Consider the following 18,497-nt stretch of genomic DNA (forward strand, 5'->3'; position numbering starts at 1 on the left):
TATATATTTTAGGTTTATATAGAAGATAATAAAGCCCGTTAAAGATATCACCTAGGAGAATATAACAGTATGCCTGACTGGCCAGGCTCTAACACAAGCAATGGACTGAAATAGAAAATACAGATTGCAGTCCCCAAAAAGTTATGAGTACTTAAACGTCTGAGTTGTACCTCAAAGGGCTATTACCATCTCAGACATTTATGGCAAATGCACAGGATATGCCATAAATGTCTTATAAATGCGGGTCCCAGCAATGGGACAGACACCTATATCGAGAACGGGGTTGCCCAACCCCTTCCCATCTAGTGAGGTGGCCATCGGCTGCTAATTCCATGCTAATACATTGTGAAGAGGTGGTGATGCATGCGCGTGGCTCTCTCTATTATATTCTATGGGACCTATGGAAACAGCCAAGAAAGCTAGACGTGGTGGGGGTCAGGTGATCCCTGTTCTGGATTAAGGTGCAGGTCCCAGATCTGGGACCTGCATCTATCAGAGATTTATGGTATATCCTGTGGATATGCCATGTATGTCTGAGATGGAAATAACCCTTTAAGATGCATTTTTAAAACCCTTTCTCATATAGTTATAGCACCTCAAATAAAGTTGTAAAGGGATTTTCCCACCTTAGGCATTAATGGCATATCCACAGGACTTGCTGTAATTGGCGGTTATGTAGGCAATCATTCCACCTCTGGGATGATCTGGGATCCACATCTTTCAGGAGAAAAAACATCTCTCCATTCAATGTCCTCCTGAATGCAATTCTTGGTTTTCAGAATGAGGGTCAGGGGATCCACCTTCTTCTGATAGGTGGGTGGGGTGCCAAAGGTTGCCCCTGCCCCACCTATCAGACATCCATGCCGTAACCTGTAGATATGGCATAAATGTAAAATGTGGGAAAACCACTATAACGACAGTTTCCAAAAACTGAAAAAAGGGATTTATGTTAACCATTGTACTTCCACACTGTACAACTTTCGAACATATAGAAAACGTATGTATATGCCTCCATAGTTATCTCTCCTCATATCTGCTGCACTTTTGCCTAATGTCACATATGGTTCATACTATATAGCATATGTACATGGCATGTTATCTGTAATATCTGAACCCCAGCCATATAGTACAATATTCATCACATATGGTGCAGATTATTGTTTTATTATCCTTCTGCCTACCCAGAAAACAAAGCAGCTTCCTACTTTAATGTTTGATTATTGTTCTTATCCCAGAAGACTTTTGGTGTGAGATGAGTTTACAGAGATGCTATAAAAATCTTTCACTGACATCCCACTCACCACCTGCCAATGTGGCACACGTGCCTCGAAATGCAGAGTGCATGGTGAGAACCAACATTTAACCTTTTGGTTGCTTGCCACTGTGATTTTTTTGGGAAGGACGGCGTGTCATTATCTTATCTTTAAATTACTGGTCTGCCCGTCAATTGATACATTGACTTCATAAAGCCCCTGATATCCTTTTCTTCCGTGTGTGTGTGTGTGTGTATATATATTTGGCACAATTTGCACTATTTTGGCAGGCTCATAAATGAATGCATCCTACGACTCTATTTACTGTTACTCTCTTTTGATAGTCATGGTAAAAATCAATGATAGCCTCTACTGTAACCTAAGTCAACTTACATTATCTTTACAAAGATACAAAAGTATCTTGATTTTTCTAACTGTATTAGAGATATTGGTTATTCTTTTTTTTATTCTAACATATAAAACCCTATACTCTAAACTGACTTCTGTCTGGTATGTACTTTCTGCACTATAATATCTATTTTTCTTCAATTTTTCCTTTCTTTCTTCTTTTATACCTTGTCTAAGTTATGAAGACCCTACTCTGCCAGCTGCCACTACCCTTGATAATTTTCCCACCTCTGGGGGAGACATGAAGTGTCAACGTCCTCGCACACTGCTTCGCCAGCAGAGCCTCCAGCAACCTCTCAGCCTCCACCAAAAGCACAATCACTGCCAGCCAACTACCAGCCAGAGCTTGGGTCAGCTTCAGCTGCAACAACAACCTCCATCATCCAGCAGCAGTAACACCAGCAATCCTCGTTCCCAACGCACTGGCCAGAACCGGCCCCCAACCTCAGCCGGATCCAAGCACAGGTCAGCTGGCATGAGGAACCGGACCAACCCAGGCAGCTGGGACCATGTGGTTGGTCAGATTCGCAATCATGGCCTGGACATGAAATCTTTCCTGTAAGTCACTATCTATTTCTTTCAAACTATTCATTGTTTCCTGAAAGTCTTTTCTTGTTTCCACTCTGTCTCCTTCATTGCTGGACGAAGCTTTAAATTCTATAATTAGATAAGTCGCATTAATAGCATTTAAAAAAAATAATACTAGAAATACTAACCATGAGTATATTTCAGAGCCCTGTATGGAACAAATGTATCAGATTTGAAGGGGAATCATTGTGTTATACACGAAGGGCGGCGGCAGAAGTCATGGTGTGGCACAGAACCTTGTGACTTACGCTATTGACTCTTACCCAGGGGTGCACCATGCTTGAGGGGAGCTGCAAACATCGCTTTAGGCAGCACTCCTTTTCTGGGCGCAGGGGGCAGCATATTGGCAGATATACAATCTAAACAGGCACTTTCCCAATCCTAATTTTGTGAAGGAGGGACTGGCATTTAACTTTTTGCCTCAGGCAGCAAAAAGACTACAAACATCCCTGCTCCTACCTTACCTGCAGAAACCACCAAAGCTCAGACCCCTAGTAAGAAGATATGTGAGTGCAGAAAGCTAAAACTGTCTTTTTTTTTTTTTTTTTAACCTGTTGCTGCAGATGGATCTCTTTAAATAAGGGCCTTACTAGAACCTATACCATGAGTTGGCTTTTTGCCATATTGTCTGTTCACTAATCTACAATAAAATAATCTTGTAGATATTCGTTTTATTTGGCAAGAGGGTTCATGTAACTCCAGATTAAGAACATTAACCTAACAGTAACCTCTCTGATTCTTCCATCTATGTTACTTATTAATGCTGGGGTTCAGCTTCCAAAGTTAAAGAGAATATCTAATTTATTTAATTATAGTTTCATTATTTAAATTTAAGCATGTCAAACAGAAAAGTCTGTTCATGATTTATTTTTAATGGTATAGCTTTTAGGTGGCAGGGAAGATGCATACAGAGCCTTATATGTGTCTGTATAGTGTGGCTGTGCTGCCTTCTGAGATTTAATCTCATACTCACTAACAATAATGAGATGACTCTGCTGACTCTTTTCCACTCTACACAGCACAGCTTAAAAGTGTGCTGCAGAAAACAGAAAGTGTTATCTTATTGTGTGTGTGCTCCAGTGACCAGTGTGAAACCTGGAATATTTAAACTATTTTTTTTTTTTATATATGGATCTGGTCACATAAAAAAAAGAAAAGAAAAATGGCAACAAAAGAAATATTTATAATTAAAAGCTGATTAATATGTAATTTTCTTAACATACAGTCCCAATATGCCCTTCTCCTGCCCCTGTGAGTGTAAACTAATGGTAAAATTGCTCTTTAAATCTCTATGGTAGAATAGGAATTCAGACCAACTTGCAAACAACTATCATGTTAAACAAAAATTTGTTTTGGAAAAACAAATTGCACAAATTGATTTTGTTGTCAGAATATTGACTGATACGTGTATACATTATCTATAATTACATATCTCAGATAGTTTGTTATCTTGCAGATAAAGTGGCCTTAAAAGCATGCCGCAATTTCAAGCGAATTGTAATTATCTATTAGGGTAGCACTTTTAGGGCGGGTTCACACATAGCGGAATTTCACTTAAATTCCGCTGCGGACACTCCGCAGCGTTAATCCGCAGCGGAGCCGTTTCTCCATTGACTTTCACTTTAATTTAGCAGTGTTCGTTTACACGATGCGTACAATTCCGCTGCGGAGCATAGGCTGCGGAGCGGAATTTGGTGTCCGCAGCATGCTCTGTCTGTTGCGGAGCAGTGGCGGACTGGTTGCGGACTCATGGCGGAATTTCTCCATTGACTTCAATGGAGAGTCAAAATTCCGCAATGAAGTCCGCAGATCTTATGTGTGCTGCGGAGCGTATTGTTTTTACTACCATGACATTTCTTCATTCTGGCTGGACCGATGTATTTCTAGGTCTACAGCCAGACTGAGGAAGTCAATGGGGCTCCCGTAATGACGGGAGCGTTGCTAGGAGACGTCTGTAAATAGTCACTGTCCAGGGTGCTGAAAGAGTTACGCGATCAGCAGTAACTGTTTCTGCACCCGGGACAGTGACTACCGATCTCAATATACATGTATCTGTAAAAAAAAATATAAGTTCATACTTACCGAGAACTCCCTGCGTCTGTCTCCAGTCCAGCCTCCCAGGATGACGTTTCAGTGTAAGTGACGGCTGCAGCCAATCACAGGCCAAGCACAGGCTGCAGCGGTCACATGGACTGGAGCGTCATCCAGGGAGGTCGGGCCGGATGCCGAAAGAGGGACGCGTCACCAAGACAACGGGCGGTAAGTATGAAATTCTTTGACTTTCACTAGGGAAAGTGCTGTCCCTTCTCTCTATCCTGCACTGAATAGGGAGAAGAGAAGCACTTTTCCTGCAGTCCGCAGCGGCCAGTCCGCATCAATTTTCTGCACATTTTGTGCAGATCCGCTGCAGAATCTGCAACGCAGATTCTGTGCGGCATTGATGCGGACAGTTGCGGAGGAATTCCGCCATGTGTGGTCATGCCCTTAAAGGGGACCTTTCACATTCGGCTTTAATAATGTCCACCAAGCTATTTAGCTAAATTGAAGTAGTGCCCTACTCGTCCTCTACACAAACTCTAATTATCGTTACAAATATTGTAATTTTAATGAGGCTCTGTCACCAGTTTATAACTGCCCTATCTTCTACCTAATCTACTAGGCACTTTAATGTAGATAACAACAGTTTTTTAGTTTTTTTTTAAAAAACGTTTATTTTTGACCAAGTTATGATAATTTTTAGTTTTATGCTAATTTGTCCTTAACTCCCAACTGGGCGTTTTTCTACTTTTGACCCAGTGGGCGTTGTAAAGAAAAGTGTATGACACTGACCAATCAGTGACCAATCAGCGTCATACACCTCTCTTCATTCATGCCCAGCTTGTTTCACTGCACTGCGTGATCTCACCATCATTGGTAAAATGACCTCTCACCATCATTTTAGACTGTTCAGCTATAAAATATTTTTTTTTTAGTAAATTGGTTGTGTTGCAGCTGGCTGTCTCTTTATGGACGCAGCATGAAGAGAACATTCAGAGTATCCTATAGTCTCCAGGCTCAGAGGGGAAAAGCTGCACTTTTTTTTTAAACGTCTGGACTATGTTATTTTGAATGGAGTACACACATTATTACTACTATGTATTCTCCTGAGTTGAGGGAATTTAGCTCTTTGAAACTAAAAGTAATGTGTAAAACTTTGTTCAATTTGCTATAGTGATTCAACAAATCACACTTATTTACAAAAGCACTTTGGGGCTGGGACTGAGCTCAAGCAACCTGTTGCAACTTTTTGATTAGAGTCACAGAACTTTTTTATTTTCCATTGAAATTAAATGTTAGGGTATTTTCACACGTACACGTCCGATACGCCTGAAATTACGGAGCTGTTTTCAGGAGAAAACAGCTCCTGAATTTCAGACGTAATGGCATGTGCAGGTGTTTTTCGCAGCGTCCATTACGGACGTAATGGTTTCCGTTTGTCTGCGTTGTGCAAGGGTTCTGTCGTCTATGCTATTGATTCCGTCAAAACGTTGGAACCCTTGCACAACGGAGACAAACGGAAAGCATTGGCACCAGATCCGTCACCATTGAAATCAATGGTGATGGAAACGGAAACCTATGGTTTCCATTTGTGTCTGTCAGGGCTCCGTTCCGAACGAATCCTTATTTTAATATAAAAACGCATCAGAGAAACTGATTATACAACGCAAGTGTGAATTTAGCCTAATGTGTTTTGCCAGCTTTAAAGAGGCTCTGTTACCAGATTTTGCAAACCCTATCTGCTATTGCAGCAGATAGGCGCTGCAATGTAGATTACAGTAACGTTTTTATTTTTAAAAAACGAGCATTTTTGGCCAAGTTATGACCATTTTCGTATTTATGCAAATGAGGCTTGCAAAAGTACAACTGGGCGTGTTGAAAAGTAAAAGTACAACTGGGCGTGTATTATGTGCGTACATCGGGGCGTGTTTACTACTTTTACTAGCTGGGCGTTCTGATGAGAAGTATCATCCACTTCTCTTCAGAACGCCCAGCTTCTGGCAGTGCAGACACAGCCGTGTTCTCGAGAGATCACGCTGTGACGTCACTCACAGGTCCTGCATCGTGTCGGACGAGCGTGGACACCGGCACCAGAGGCTACAGATGATTCTGCAGCAGCATCGGCGTTTGCAGGTAAGTCGATGTAGCTACTTACCTGCAAATGCTGATGCTGCTGCAGAATCAACTGTAGCCTCTGGTGCCGACACGATGCAGGACCTGTGAGTGACGTCACAGATCTGCACTGCCAGAAGCTGGGCGTTCTGAAGAGAAGTGGATGATACTTCTCATCAGAACGCCCAGCTAGTAAAAGTAGTAAACACGCCCCGATGTACGCACATAATACACGCCCACTTGTACTTTTACTTTTCAACACGCCCAGTTGTACTTTTGCAAGCCTCATTTGCATAAATACGAAAATGGTCATAACTTGGCCAAAAATGCTCGTTTTTAAAAAATAAAAACGTTACTGTAATCTACATTGCAGCGCCTATCTGCTGCAATAGCAGATAGGGGTTGCAAAATCTGGTGACAGAGCCTCTTTAACCTCTCTTCTGTTTTGGGGTCACACAGCCATTTTCTTGATCTCACCACTTGACTCCATAACTTGTCAAATAGACAATAGTGGTGGATTACCGCATACTTATATAGAGGAATGGGATGCACCAGTGCTTATGTAAACGTGACTTTATTGTTTTAGTCTACGTCAGTGTCTTTACTGGTAAATTTTATTATTGCGTAAATTCCCTAATATTTAACCATGTAACAGAGCTATTAGAAGGTGTGAGACAGAGCATTGTGATAAAAATGCTTCTATTAATGCACCAAAGTATCTTACTAGCTTTTCCCACTGCTTGGGAATACTTTTTAATTTAAACATTTTAAAATTATGTGAAATAAGTACCCCCAGATCTTTCTCTTCTGTAGCTATGACTAAAGTTGTGCCCTTCATATATTTAGACAAATTATTCTCCCTAAGCACAGTGTTTTACAATTGGAAAAATATCTGTTTGTTCACCTGGAATGTCTGTTTTAATAAACACTTTCATTCCCCATAAAATCACAATTCTGGAGCATCTTTTCTTAAAAATCTACCTTGTGCTGTTCCTCTGTTATTCCTCCTAGAAATTTATGAATAAATTGACAACTGGGTGTTACTATTACCCTTGTCAAAGTGGTGTGTCCCTACACAGTCTAACTCTGTCTGCACTGATTGGACAGTGTCAGTCTGTGTAGTGACACACCCCCAACTGGTAACTACCAGTTGACAATGTATTTGTGAATTTACAGGAATAATAACAGAGGGACGGTACACTGTAGCATTCTATGAAACTATCCTCCAGAATTGCATTTTATGGGGAATACAGGTATTTACTAAAGCAGAGAACTAACTGGTCCCTTAAGCCAAAACCAGAAGTGGTTGTGCAACCAGGGCCTTTTGTCACCAAGAGCATGGAAATGCAAATACATGTGAAACCCCCACAGAAATACAGATGTATAGGTGCGGATCTACAAACCATGAAACACTTGAACAGCCATGCAGTCGTGATATTACATCCCGGCCATTCAAATCAATGGTTGCCCATATTATACAGGGGGTTGAGCCTGCCAAATTCTAGCTAATATAATGGGGTCCCGAGCTGGGGACTCCCCTCTTTCACCTCCATTTGCACCAATCAATAATATGAATAGATTTTGTCTTGATGTGACAACCCTTTTGAAGAGGCCAAGTAAATAAAGCAAACAAAAAAATAATATAAATTCAAAGAAACCTTAAAAACTATAGTTTTTAGCCATCCCACCATTTGGTGAGTATTTATTCATTAACATTTATTTTCTTTGAAGAATAAATCACCTTTTAAACAATTAGGGATGGAGCAGATCACTGTAAGTGCCCACATGCTTCATTTTATAATATTATGTCTGTATTCTTAGTTTTGGCCCATTTTTTTTTTTTTGTCTTTATTGCACAGAACAATCTCCCCTGTATCCTAGCCTGCAAATTAATAATTGTGTTTCCAGTCTGCGTTGTTACCAGACAGGGCATGCCGCCTGCACTTAAGGTTACAAAAAGAGGCAGAAAACACGTGTTTTATACTTTAATCTCATCAATTAACAGACTCCTACATGAAAGAGAACAATTAGTGTGTTGGCCAGATGAGAAAGTATCAGGAACAGAGAGATCTGTTGTCCCTCCGAGCACAGATTCATTTATCTATTCTGTTCTGGCTACATTAAAGGGGCACAGTCACTTTTAAAGGGAAAACATAGACTTCATTTATCTGCCATCTGCATTCTACTTTGCAGCATGTCAGAAAGGGAGTCTGCAAACTAAATTATTACTGCTTTTAGAAAAGCTCCTACCAAATTACTGTATCTTTAAGGAGAAGGGTCTTCAGTTCTTCAGATAGTCATGGCATTTACTTAAAATTAATTAAATGGTTAAGAAAACCTCTGAGTGTCAAAGGATTCAAGTCTCCGTTAGTTCTCATTTCCATGGTTGGCACTCTGTATTTGGTGACACTTCATGCTTTCATGTTCTTGTAATTACCATAACTGGCAGCACTTCTTGATAGAAGAATAATGGCGATGAAATTAATTTTTATCCACAGAGGTTTTTGTGACATTACTGTGAACAGGGACAACTGACTTCTCTGGATTGATAGATATATGGATCCATCAAACTTCCAATGGTCTGCACAAGGCATCCTCAAGGGGGCTTCTTATTCATTGCAGCCTGTGTCATGTGTCTACACAAAGGATTGGGGAGAGACAATACCAGATGGCAATACAGAGAGTCCTCTATATATGGCAACCCACAAAATGTGGTCATGTGACATAGATGACAGAGAGTGCAGTGGTGGTCATGGTGTGCCCTCCACTAATAGCAATTCTGTGGTCATCTAATGTGGTTTGCTTAATTGTTCTTTAAAGGAGTTGTCCGCTTTTTTAAAGAAGGGTGTCCTGCTGATAATCTGATCGCAGGGTGTCCCTCTGCTAGGATTCTTAACAAGCTGTAATCTGTGATGGGACCAAAGAGCAAGGGTTCCGTTTTTTCTGCAGCGCCACCACAGGCAAAATTAAGCATTACACAGTGCCCATTGAAATCAATTAGATGTTCATGCAATGCATGGATGTGGTTAGTCCTCTAGAACAACAGACACTCTCTGTCCTGCTTCATCTGGATAATATATGAACGGAAAACTTCCTCTACCCCCTCTGTGAACTCAGAAGTCCCTTATGGGACGCTTGAAAATAGTATTTTTAAACCAGAAAATCCCTTTAAGGCCCTGTCCACACTGAATGTTTTTGCAGGCAGAAAATTCTGCCTCAAAATTCCATCTGGAAATTTGAGGCAGATTTTGATCTGCCTGCACGCCGTTTGCCACGATTTTCCCGGCATTTTTCGCCCGCGGCCATTGAGCGCCACGGGCAAATACACAGCGAAATACGCTTTCTCGGCCTCCCATGTCAATGGGAGGTCAGAGACTTAAATGCCCGTAGATAGGGCTTGCCGCTTCTTTTTCCCGTGAGACGTTTTTTTCCACGTCAAAAAACGTGTACAAAAACTCTGTGTGAACAGGGCCTAAGGAAATCTCCTATAGGCAGATTTTTTTTTTTAATTTTAATTTTGCCAAGTTAGAATTTTACTCAGGTCCTCCTATTGCTGGTAGTTATTACTCAGGTCTAAGGACTCTTACCAAGAAAGGGTAAATCCATTCAAAGGAAAAATACCTGTATGTTTTACTTATAGCGCATTGCAATAGAAATTTTCATAGCCATGGAAGGGTTAAAATGTCCTACAGCTTCCTAGCCATCAGCTATACATATTCATGAAAACAGAACAGCAGGACTTACACCCAGGACGAGCCATAGAAACGTTTCCCAGTCCCAGCTCTTGTGCACACGCATAAATAGGAGAAATCAGGCTGTGGTCTCCTGTGTGGACAGCTTAAAATAAAACAGCCAGATGCCCCCACAACACACAGGAGACATGCTGCCAGGAGAGTATGGCATGTCCTTGATTAGTGAATGCAGCACGATGGATCTTAAGTCATATAAAAACAATGCTGTCTGCACAAAGGAAAAGTCAAAAGTTAACAAATACAACTTATTTATAGTAACATGGCTTCTATGCTCAGAACAATCCTGAGAACTCTGCTGTGCAGAATTATCTGTAGAGTATGATAGATGACTTATAGGACATGTGCACAAGCAAGCACAAGTATTACAGCTCCGTACAATTTCGAAATACAGCATTTATAGAAATCGATCGTTCCCTACTGTACCTTTTATTTCATACGTGTCATGTTCCATCAGATGTCGCTTTATGGCATTGCTTCTAGGGGAGAACAGTTCATAAAACGGCACTGTGCGGAATACCGTACGATAATACACGTGGTGCTTATTGCTCTATACAGCCGTAAGGACTCTGTACATGGCTCAGGCCTAACTCTGATGGCCATAAAATAAGCAGTACTTAAAGGGGTTATCTCATCACAAATAACACTTTTTGCGCAATGCAGCCGCTAGGGCGATCAGATGATCGCCCCGGGACTTGCTCCCAGAACCCCTGGCAAACAACTGATTTTTACCAGCGGAAGCCACGGCCAGCAAGGCATGCAGAGAAAAAGTAATATTACGTGGTGGCCATTCAGATAAATTGCCGTCCATGTAAAACAAGGACGGCTCAAGTCTGCCAAAACGAGTCACTTGTTTACAGCGGCTCTAAATTCTGGCTTATCCAGGGGTTTTCAAAAAGGGGACCCCCCTCTAGAATTTCCATATGTCCTAAAAAGGCATTGGGACAGGGGTTGTCTTTAATAGCTCCATATTAAAAAGTTAATGATATTTAATCTAATCAATTGATTGAAAAGTTACAACCAGTTTCATACTAATCTAAATCCAAGCTTGTTGCCGGCTTCCTGTGAACTCAATCAATTTTAAGTACCCGCGGTGGTTTTTCATTAAAGTCATTTTGGACGCAAACATTTTCTCTTGTTTCGAAAATCGCATGCATTTAAAAATCTGTTTCACATGGATAAATTCATTAATGAAAGGGTGTAAAACCATCAGAAAGGCACTAATTAACATTTCCACGCCGGGTAGTTACCATTAGAGAGCCCATGAAGACCAGAGAGATGGGGTCTTGTGGGAGCCATTGCTGTCCATCACCAAAAAAGTCATGATTTTGCGCCTCAACTAGTGGAAATTGCAGGTTCCAGCTTGTTTATCTTTGGCTTACTTACTAATTACCTACCTTCCGCTCATTATAGTCACCCATCCTAACTTAAAAACGTATAGCTGGCAACCAGTCCCAGGTCTGGCAGCACGGATTTTATACATGTAATATCTCATGTGGAAAACCTGTGCATTCAAGTGAATCAACCAGATGTTGTTATATGAATCACAGGGCAAACAAAGAGAGCAACAAATATTATGTTCGGTATAATTTTAGTCTTTGATGTATACACCTGGCTGCGCCCTCTGTAATTTACAAATATAGGAAGTATTAGGTTTATTTTACGTTTTCATTTTTGCATGGCTTATTGGGTGAGAGGGGTGTTCAGTCTTTGTTAAAACATGCAGATTTTGTGGCGGATTCACTGTGGCCAAACCCGTAATGAAAAATACATGAATCCAGTCTTAGGGCTCGTAATACGGCCATCAAGATGTGGATCGGTTAAGGGTCTATGCGCCAGACTATATTTCTCATGATGCCATATGGCAAACTATTGGTATAGACAAAAAAGTATACTATAGATTGATATGTATTATTCTTAAATGATCTTAAAGTAAATTGAAAGATTGGAGCATTTACCTTTATTTTAAAGCATGCTCAATAATTGTTCCATCAGTCGGACCCGATCCTTTCGATCGGCTGATCGGATCTTTTATGCAGCCAATAAAAGGGTCGCTAGTCGGAAGCACATCTCCCTGTATCAACAGGCAGACGTGCTGCCGATATAATCCAAATGCATGGGGACGAAGGATCGTAGTATACTGTGTTATAAGCCTTTACCTCCTAGCATTTGCAGTGTGGTAGCGAAATGGTCAACTTGTTTGTATTTAACAGCTTGACTATTTTTATGTGTATTGTTCTATTTCCTTCTGAGACTGCATATTGCTAAAAATATAAATTTTTTCATACAACTGTCTTAAAATAGCTACAGATGATCTAGTACAATGGCTTGCTTTTCATTGGGTCCGCCGACTATTGCTGCCTCTTCTGGCAAGAGAACAATAAACATGACATGCTTTTGTATGATTCCTGCAGCCTGCATCATCTTCTGTCTCATCGTTCAAATTCTAAAGGGGTTTATGCAGGAGTGGCTCCATCACGTCTCGCTCGCTGTACAGCAAGCGTGCAGCGGCCTTATGTCTGACTAATCGGAGGAATCATATTTCAAGCCCTGTACTGTTCAATCACGAGGTTAATTAATCCTTTCTTGTAGTAGATTAAAATAACGGCGCCTTGTAACATGTCAGTAGGAGGGACAGAACATAAACCCATGCCCTATGACCATCCATCCATTTATATGGTCAGTGTGTACCAGGGCGGGAGCTCTTCTCATCCAACTTTGCTTCTTCTATTTTCTATGTTCATGATGAGGGTTAAAATGCCAAATAATAAGAGAGATAGACATATCTGCACTCTGATTTAATTTTTATAGTGATCGTCAATATATCTCCAGAATTATAAAATAGGTGACAAATGTGTTCATTCACTAGGCCAAACAATTGTTGAGAACAATTATCTATATGGTAGGAGCTATTATACTGCCACCTATGAATTCAATTATAGAATTAGAGAAAAACGTATTGGCTCTGGGTTGTAATAATTATATCACATTCACAGTTACACAGTTAGTGTCATATTGCCTATAAGTACATTTATTAAAGAAATACACTGGCCAAAACTGATACGCTGTGTTATATTTAGTGTACGGCCTGTGGGTGAGACACATGACACAGATTCTCTCTTTGGTGTTCCTTGAAGCTCTGTGTCATGCACCTCCCACTCCGGTCCTGAACTAAACACAGTGTATATAGAGTGTTTCTTTAAAGGTTGTTTCCATCCAGGTAAAAAATAAAAATAAAAGCATCATTCCAACCTTAATATGGCCATAGGTGAAAAGATTTTCCCAAATACAATGAGTACTCTAATTTTTTCAATCTTTTAATTTTTTAGGTGAAATTCTAAAGCCTACATCCACTATAATCACTGCTTACTTACAGTTTTATTAGTATAAGAAGCTTTAGCTGAATCTTTATTCACCTTATTGACATTGTGTTTTGGTATATTCAGTATGGTAGCTCAGGTTGCCTAGCAACGATTTGACTTCATTTTTGGGTGACTACCTTATACATGTATCTACATATACAGAAGTAGTCGCAGGAGGTTCGGTCTGCTGTAACATACACTGCCTCTCTATGTTACAGACAATTGTTTTAGGCCCTTCCTACCCAGACAACAGAAATCATTAGAATATAACACAATAAACCGATCTAAACAGAAAATAATTCACAAAAAACATATAGAAAAACAAACAAAATTGTGACTCATGTAGTTCCAGGATATAAGGCAAGCAAGATAAAGGGGAAAAGTTCTAAATATTACAGATTTATCTGTGTACCGAGAGGATGGCTGAGGGAGACTTTATGTAGCACATGGAGATAGGCTTTAATTGTACGTATATTATTACAGGGCAAGGCGTTAAACAAGATTGTTATAATTACATGGTGTTAGTCACAGGTTTGGGAGGAAGACAAATTCTTTTTCATAAAAAGAAGGTGGTTGTTACCATAGAAAATAGATTAAATAACACAGCTATGGTGGACGATGCATTTTACAAGGAAATTATATTTTGAAATGATATCAAACTTTTTTGAAAGGAGGTTATTCCTCTTAAGACATTGATGGTATATAGCTAGGATATGACATCAATATCTGATCAGTAAGGGACTCACCTAATGCGAGAAGTGACAGCATTGCTAGGAAAGCACCATGCCCCTTCTACACCTGCTCAGGTGCTTGGATTTTTTGGTGCCCAGTATGGCCCACTTATTATGGTCAATAGACAACCATGCTCATTCCAAAAAAGCAGGAGTCAAATGAACATAGGGCTTTACCCTAGCACTGTCACTTTATTCTAGAAATTGACCGGGATCACAGTGGTCGGGCTCCCACCAATCGGACATCAATGTCTGGAGTGTTAGACAGGAGCATCAAAAGATCAAAGTTTTTATATTGGTGATGTTTTTCTAACCATTTAACTTCAGAATGATGAGGTCTTAGATTCTGTTATCTCTCTACAGCTCTGACAGTTGTTTCTGCTTGACTGGACCAACACATATAGGATAATAAAATACAAAGATAGAAGGTGAACTGTGAGGTCAGAGACTTTTTATCCTAGTGGTTCGGGTTACGAATAGACTTGGCAGGTCGATCATTAGAGTCAGGTAGATATAAACATGTAGAATGTGGTCATTAGTCTTACTTGTTTGTATGCAGAATATTTCTGAATCTGCCTATGCTTATTATAATGGAGCTGAACTGCAATACCAGACACAGCCATGGGCAATAGTGGCGCTGTTTTTGGTAAAAAGGCAAGCTTAAGATTCTACACCTAAATTTATGTTTAAAAAAAAATATGACTATAAGGGTATGTTCACACGCAGGGACCAAAAACATCTGACAATACGGAGCTGTCTTCAGGCGAAAACAGCTCCTGATTTTCAGACGTTCTTGTAGCAACTCGCGTTTTTCGCAGCGTATTTTACGTACGTTATTGGAGCTGTTTTTCAATGGAGTCAATAAAAAACGGCTCCAAAAAAAGTCCCAAGAAGTGACATGCACTTCTTTTGACGAGCTGTCATTTTACGTGCCGTATTTTGACAGTGACGCGTAAAAAATCACACCTCGTGGGAACAGAACACCGTAAAACACATTGAAAGCAATGGGCAGATGTTTGTAGGCGTAATGGAGCCATTTTTTTCTGGCGTAAAATGCCCGAATTATGTCTGAAAACACTGCGTGTGAACATACCCTAAGGGTATCTTCACACGCAATCTCAAAAACGTCTGAAAATACAGAGCTGTTTTCAAGAGAAAAAGCTCCTGATTTTCAGACGTTTTTTAAGCCACTCGTGATTTTCGCAGTGTTTTTCGCTGTGTTTTTTACGGCCGTTTTTATAGCTTAATAGAGTCATGTATAAATTAGCCGGGGTGAAGCATGGCTACAGGGTGCATCTCTCACTCTGGAGGACCCATGTTTTAACAAGGCAGCCCTTTGATTTCAATGGGCACTGTGTAACTTTCCCTGTGGTGGTGCTGTAGAATAATTAAGAAACTTAATGTCGGGCAGTCCCCCCACAAAGTCTACAGAGGGTCCCTAATTGCTCTGTGATCAAGTTACTTTAAGGCCTTTCTTACACGAGCGTGTTAAACGTCCGTGTGACGGCCGTTGAAACAACGGCCGTCCCACGTACCTTTGTAATTCAATGTGGCTGTTCACACAGCCTTTGTTTCAACGGACCGTGTGAAGGGTCTGTGAGAAAATAGGACAGCCTCCACTGTAGAGAACGCCATACAGCCCCCACTGTAGATATCTACAAAGGGGGCTGTATGGCGTTATCTACAGGGGGGGGCTGTATGGCGTTATCTATAGGGGGGGCTGTAAAAAAGGCACTATCTACAAGGGGGGTTGTGGGACACCCAGGGGAGGGGGGCCCCAGTCAAAAGTTTGCTATGGGGCCCAGTCTTTCCTAGTTACGCCCCTGACTCAGACCATGTTTTTCCCCATCTGTTACTGCACTATTAATCAGATTTTTATAGAAAAACAATTTCGGGAAAACCTCTTTATATAACACTACAAAGCAATGTTGCATTTACCCTATAAATGATACTTGTGCAACGAACACTTCATGCACGGGATTATCAGGGCACAATTTCAGAGGCCATAGTTACTGCCCCTTCTCTTCGATACTGAAGTGAATTCAAAAGGAGTGTTCACGGCCAGGGAGTAGACCCATTAAGACTAAGGCCTCATGCAGACGACCGTAGCCATGTGCACAACCGTGATTTTCGGGTCGGGCACTCGCGGGCCGTGCATTAATTTCTATGAGCCTGGACTGCAAAACACGGCCGTAATAAGACATGTCCGTTCTTTTTACGGTCCAGGCTCCTGGGCCATGCACGGACCGTGGAAACCACGGTCGTGGGCATGGGCCCATTGAAATGAATTGTAGCCGCAAAAATACGTTCGTGTACAAGGGGCCTTATTCTCTCCCTTTGTGTATTGGCCTTCTGCGTGCAAACTTGGTAATGGTATGTTTTAACCTTTTATCAGAACCTTCTTTTTTGACCTCCTTGCAATCTGAAAAAATTGTAGGCATAACTGGGTCACACATCACCTAAAATATTACCATTTCATGTTAATGCAAACCCCTGCAGTTATATGTGAATGTCATATGCTGTGTACTCAATAGGTGTTTCATTTATGGCCTAGAAATAATTCATGGTTAGTATTATGCTTTGGTACAAAGACTGAGGAATAACAATGTATATAAGCTATGAAACATGCAGAACGATGGGTTAGAAGGAAGGACAAAATGGTCCTGTACAAAAGAGACAAGACAAAATGAGAGGGATTGGGGAGATTAAAGGCTTTGCAGTAAAGAGGAATGAGATAGAGAAATGAGAGAGTCGAGTGGGGGTAAAGGTGGCATGATCATTAACCTCTATGAAAGGTAACAATGGAAAGTTGGAGAAAATGGAAGACAAAGGTGAAAGTCTTTATGGAAATAGAAAGAAAAATGAAAGTGAATAGACAGAGAGAAGAATAGTCATTTCAGTAGTTAATATAAGAAGTCCAAGAACCAGGCGACAATTCCAAAGGGTGAGACAGTAGCGTAATCCAAGAACAAGGCCAAGGTTAGAAACAGCGTGAAATATAGATATCAACATTAGCCAGGCAAGGATGTGCCTTGATATGCAGGCAAGGGATCCATGGAAGCTACTCCTTTAAATAGGCCTCCGGGCCTGCTGACGTCATCAATCATGGCAACCCAACGCAGCCAGTGGATAGGAACGGCAAACTGTGGCATCGCTGGAGAAGAGGCATTAGAGGCAGAGGCCGCTAGAGCCATGGCCGCTCGCTGGGATTCATCGCTGGAGCCGGGCATGGTGAGTAACAGGTATATATGTGGTAGTTTCCAGTTTTTTTTATATTTGATATTATTCTTTAGATCTAGCACTTATGGGCCCCATGGAAATAATTTGGCTGTGCACCATCCATGGGGCCTCATATCGCCTTTTCGCTGACTGGAAGGAAACAGGAAATCACGTGTAGCAGCCATTGAGAGTCTGCTCTAACTTGGAGGGAGATGCCTTTTTAGATTTCTGCCTCTTGTAGCAGAGAGAATGATCACCCCTATTATGCAAAAGTCAACCAGCTTTGGGTGAGCTTTGATTTGTACACATGACCCTCAGAAACCAAGGTTTGGCTCTAAAATTATGTATTCTCCATCATTTTAAGTCCAGAAAGCTTTTATGTGCACAAAAGCATTACGGATCCATGTGATACAGGTCCATAATACAGCACATATGGAATTATTTAGACCAATAATGTACCTCTATGTACCTCTGATTTTATACTGAGGTATATACTTTTTTTTCCATATGGAATCTGTAAGAATCAAAATGATGGCATTCTTTATCAGATGCCATATTAAGGAGGAATTCTCCTCTAGAAGCATTTCTATAGGAAAATATCCCTTATAGAGGCACTATAAGTTAGTACATGGAGAGTGGTAGAGACTCCACATGCCACCTTATAGGACACATGGCATTACATTGTGTGCATGAGCCCTATAAATTATCTCACCAATGAAAATTATTTTTGTTATGAACCAAGTAGCGTTGTATATTTTTTTCCTGTCTTAAAGCAAATAAATGTAGACAAGTGCCACCATCTTGCTAATCTAATCTTCTGTGGCCACGAATGAGCTTTTTTTTTACGGGTGCCAGGGGCGTAGCTATTGGGGGTGCAGATGTAGCAGTCGCAATCGGGCCCTGGAGCTTGAGGGGGCCCAAAAGCCACTCAGCCGCATAAGAAGACACTAGTATTATAAATGATATATGGTAGGTGGGGGCCCTGTCATAGATTTTGCATTGGGGCCCGGAAGTTTCAAGTTACGCCTCTGACGGGTG

The 18,497-nt window shown here is 40.9% G+C and overlaps 1 protein-coding gene across 4 annotated transcripts in view; it reads left to right on the forward strand.

The window, feature by feature from the left end:
• Positions 1–18,497, forward strand: part of SYT7 (synaptotagmin 7) — a 315,087-nt gene that overhangs the window by 210,064 nt on the left and 86,526 nt on the right. For 3 of the 4 annotated variants that reach the window (XM_075837640.1, XM_075837639.1, XM_075837641.1), the window contains one exon: positions 1,839–2,219. The exons of the other annotated variant lie outside the window; for it this stretch is intronic. In XM_075837640.1, coding sequence (XP_075693755.1) covers positions 1,839–2,219 — 381 coding nt within the window. The remainder of the gene's footprint in view (positions 1–1,838; positions 2,220–18,497) is intronic. 4 annotated transcript variants of the gene reach the window in all.

The sequence above is a fragment of the Rhinoderma darwinii genome, chromosome 9 (assembly GCF_050947455.1).
Source record: "Rhinoderma darwinii isolate aRhiDar2 chromosome 9, aRhiDar2.hap1, whole genome shotgun sequence".
In the NCBI taxonomy this organism is placed as follows: Eukaryota; Metazoa; Chordata; class Amphibia; order Anura; family Rhinodermatidae; genus Rhinoderma; species Rhinoderma darwinii.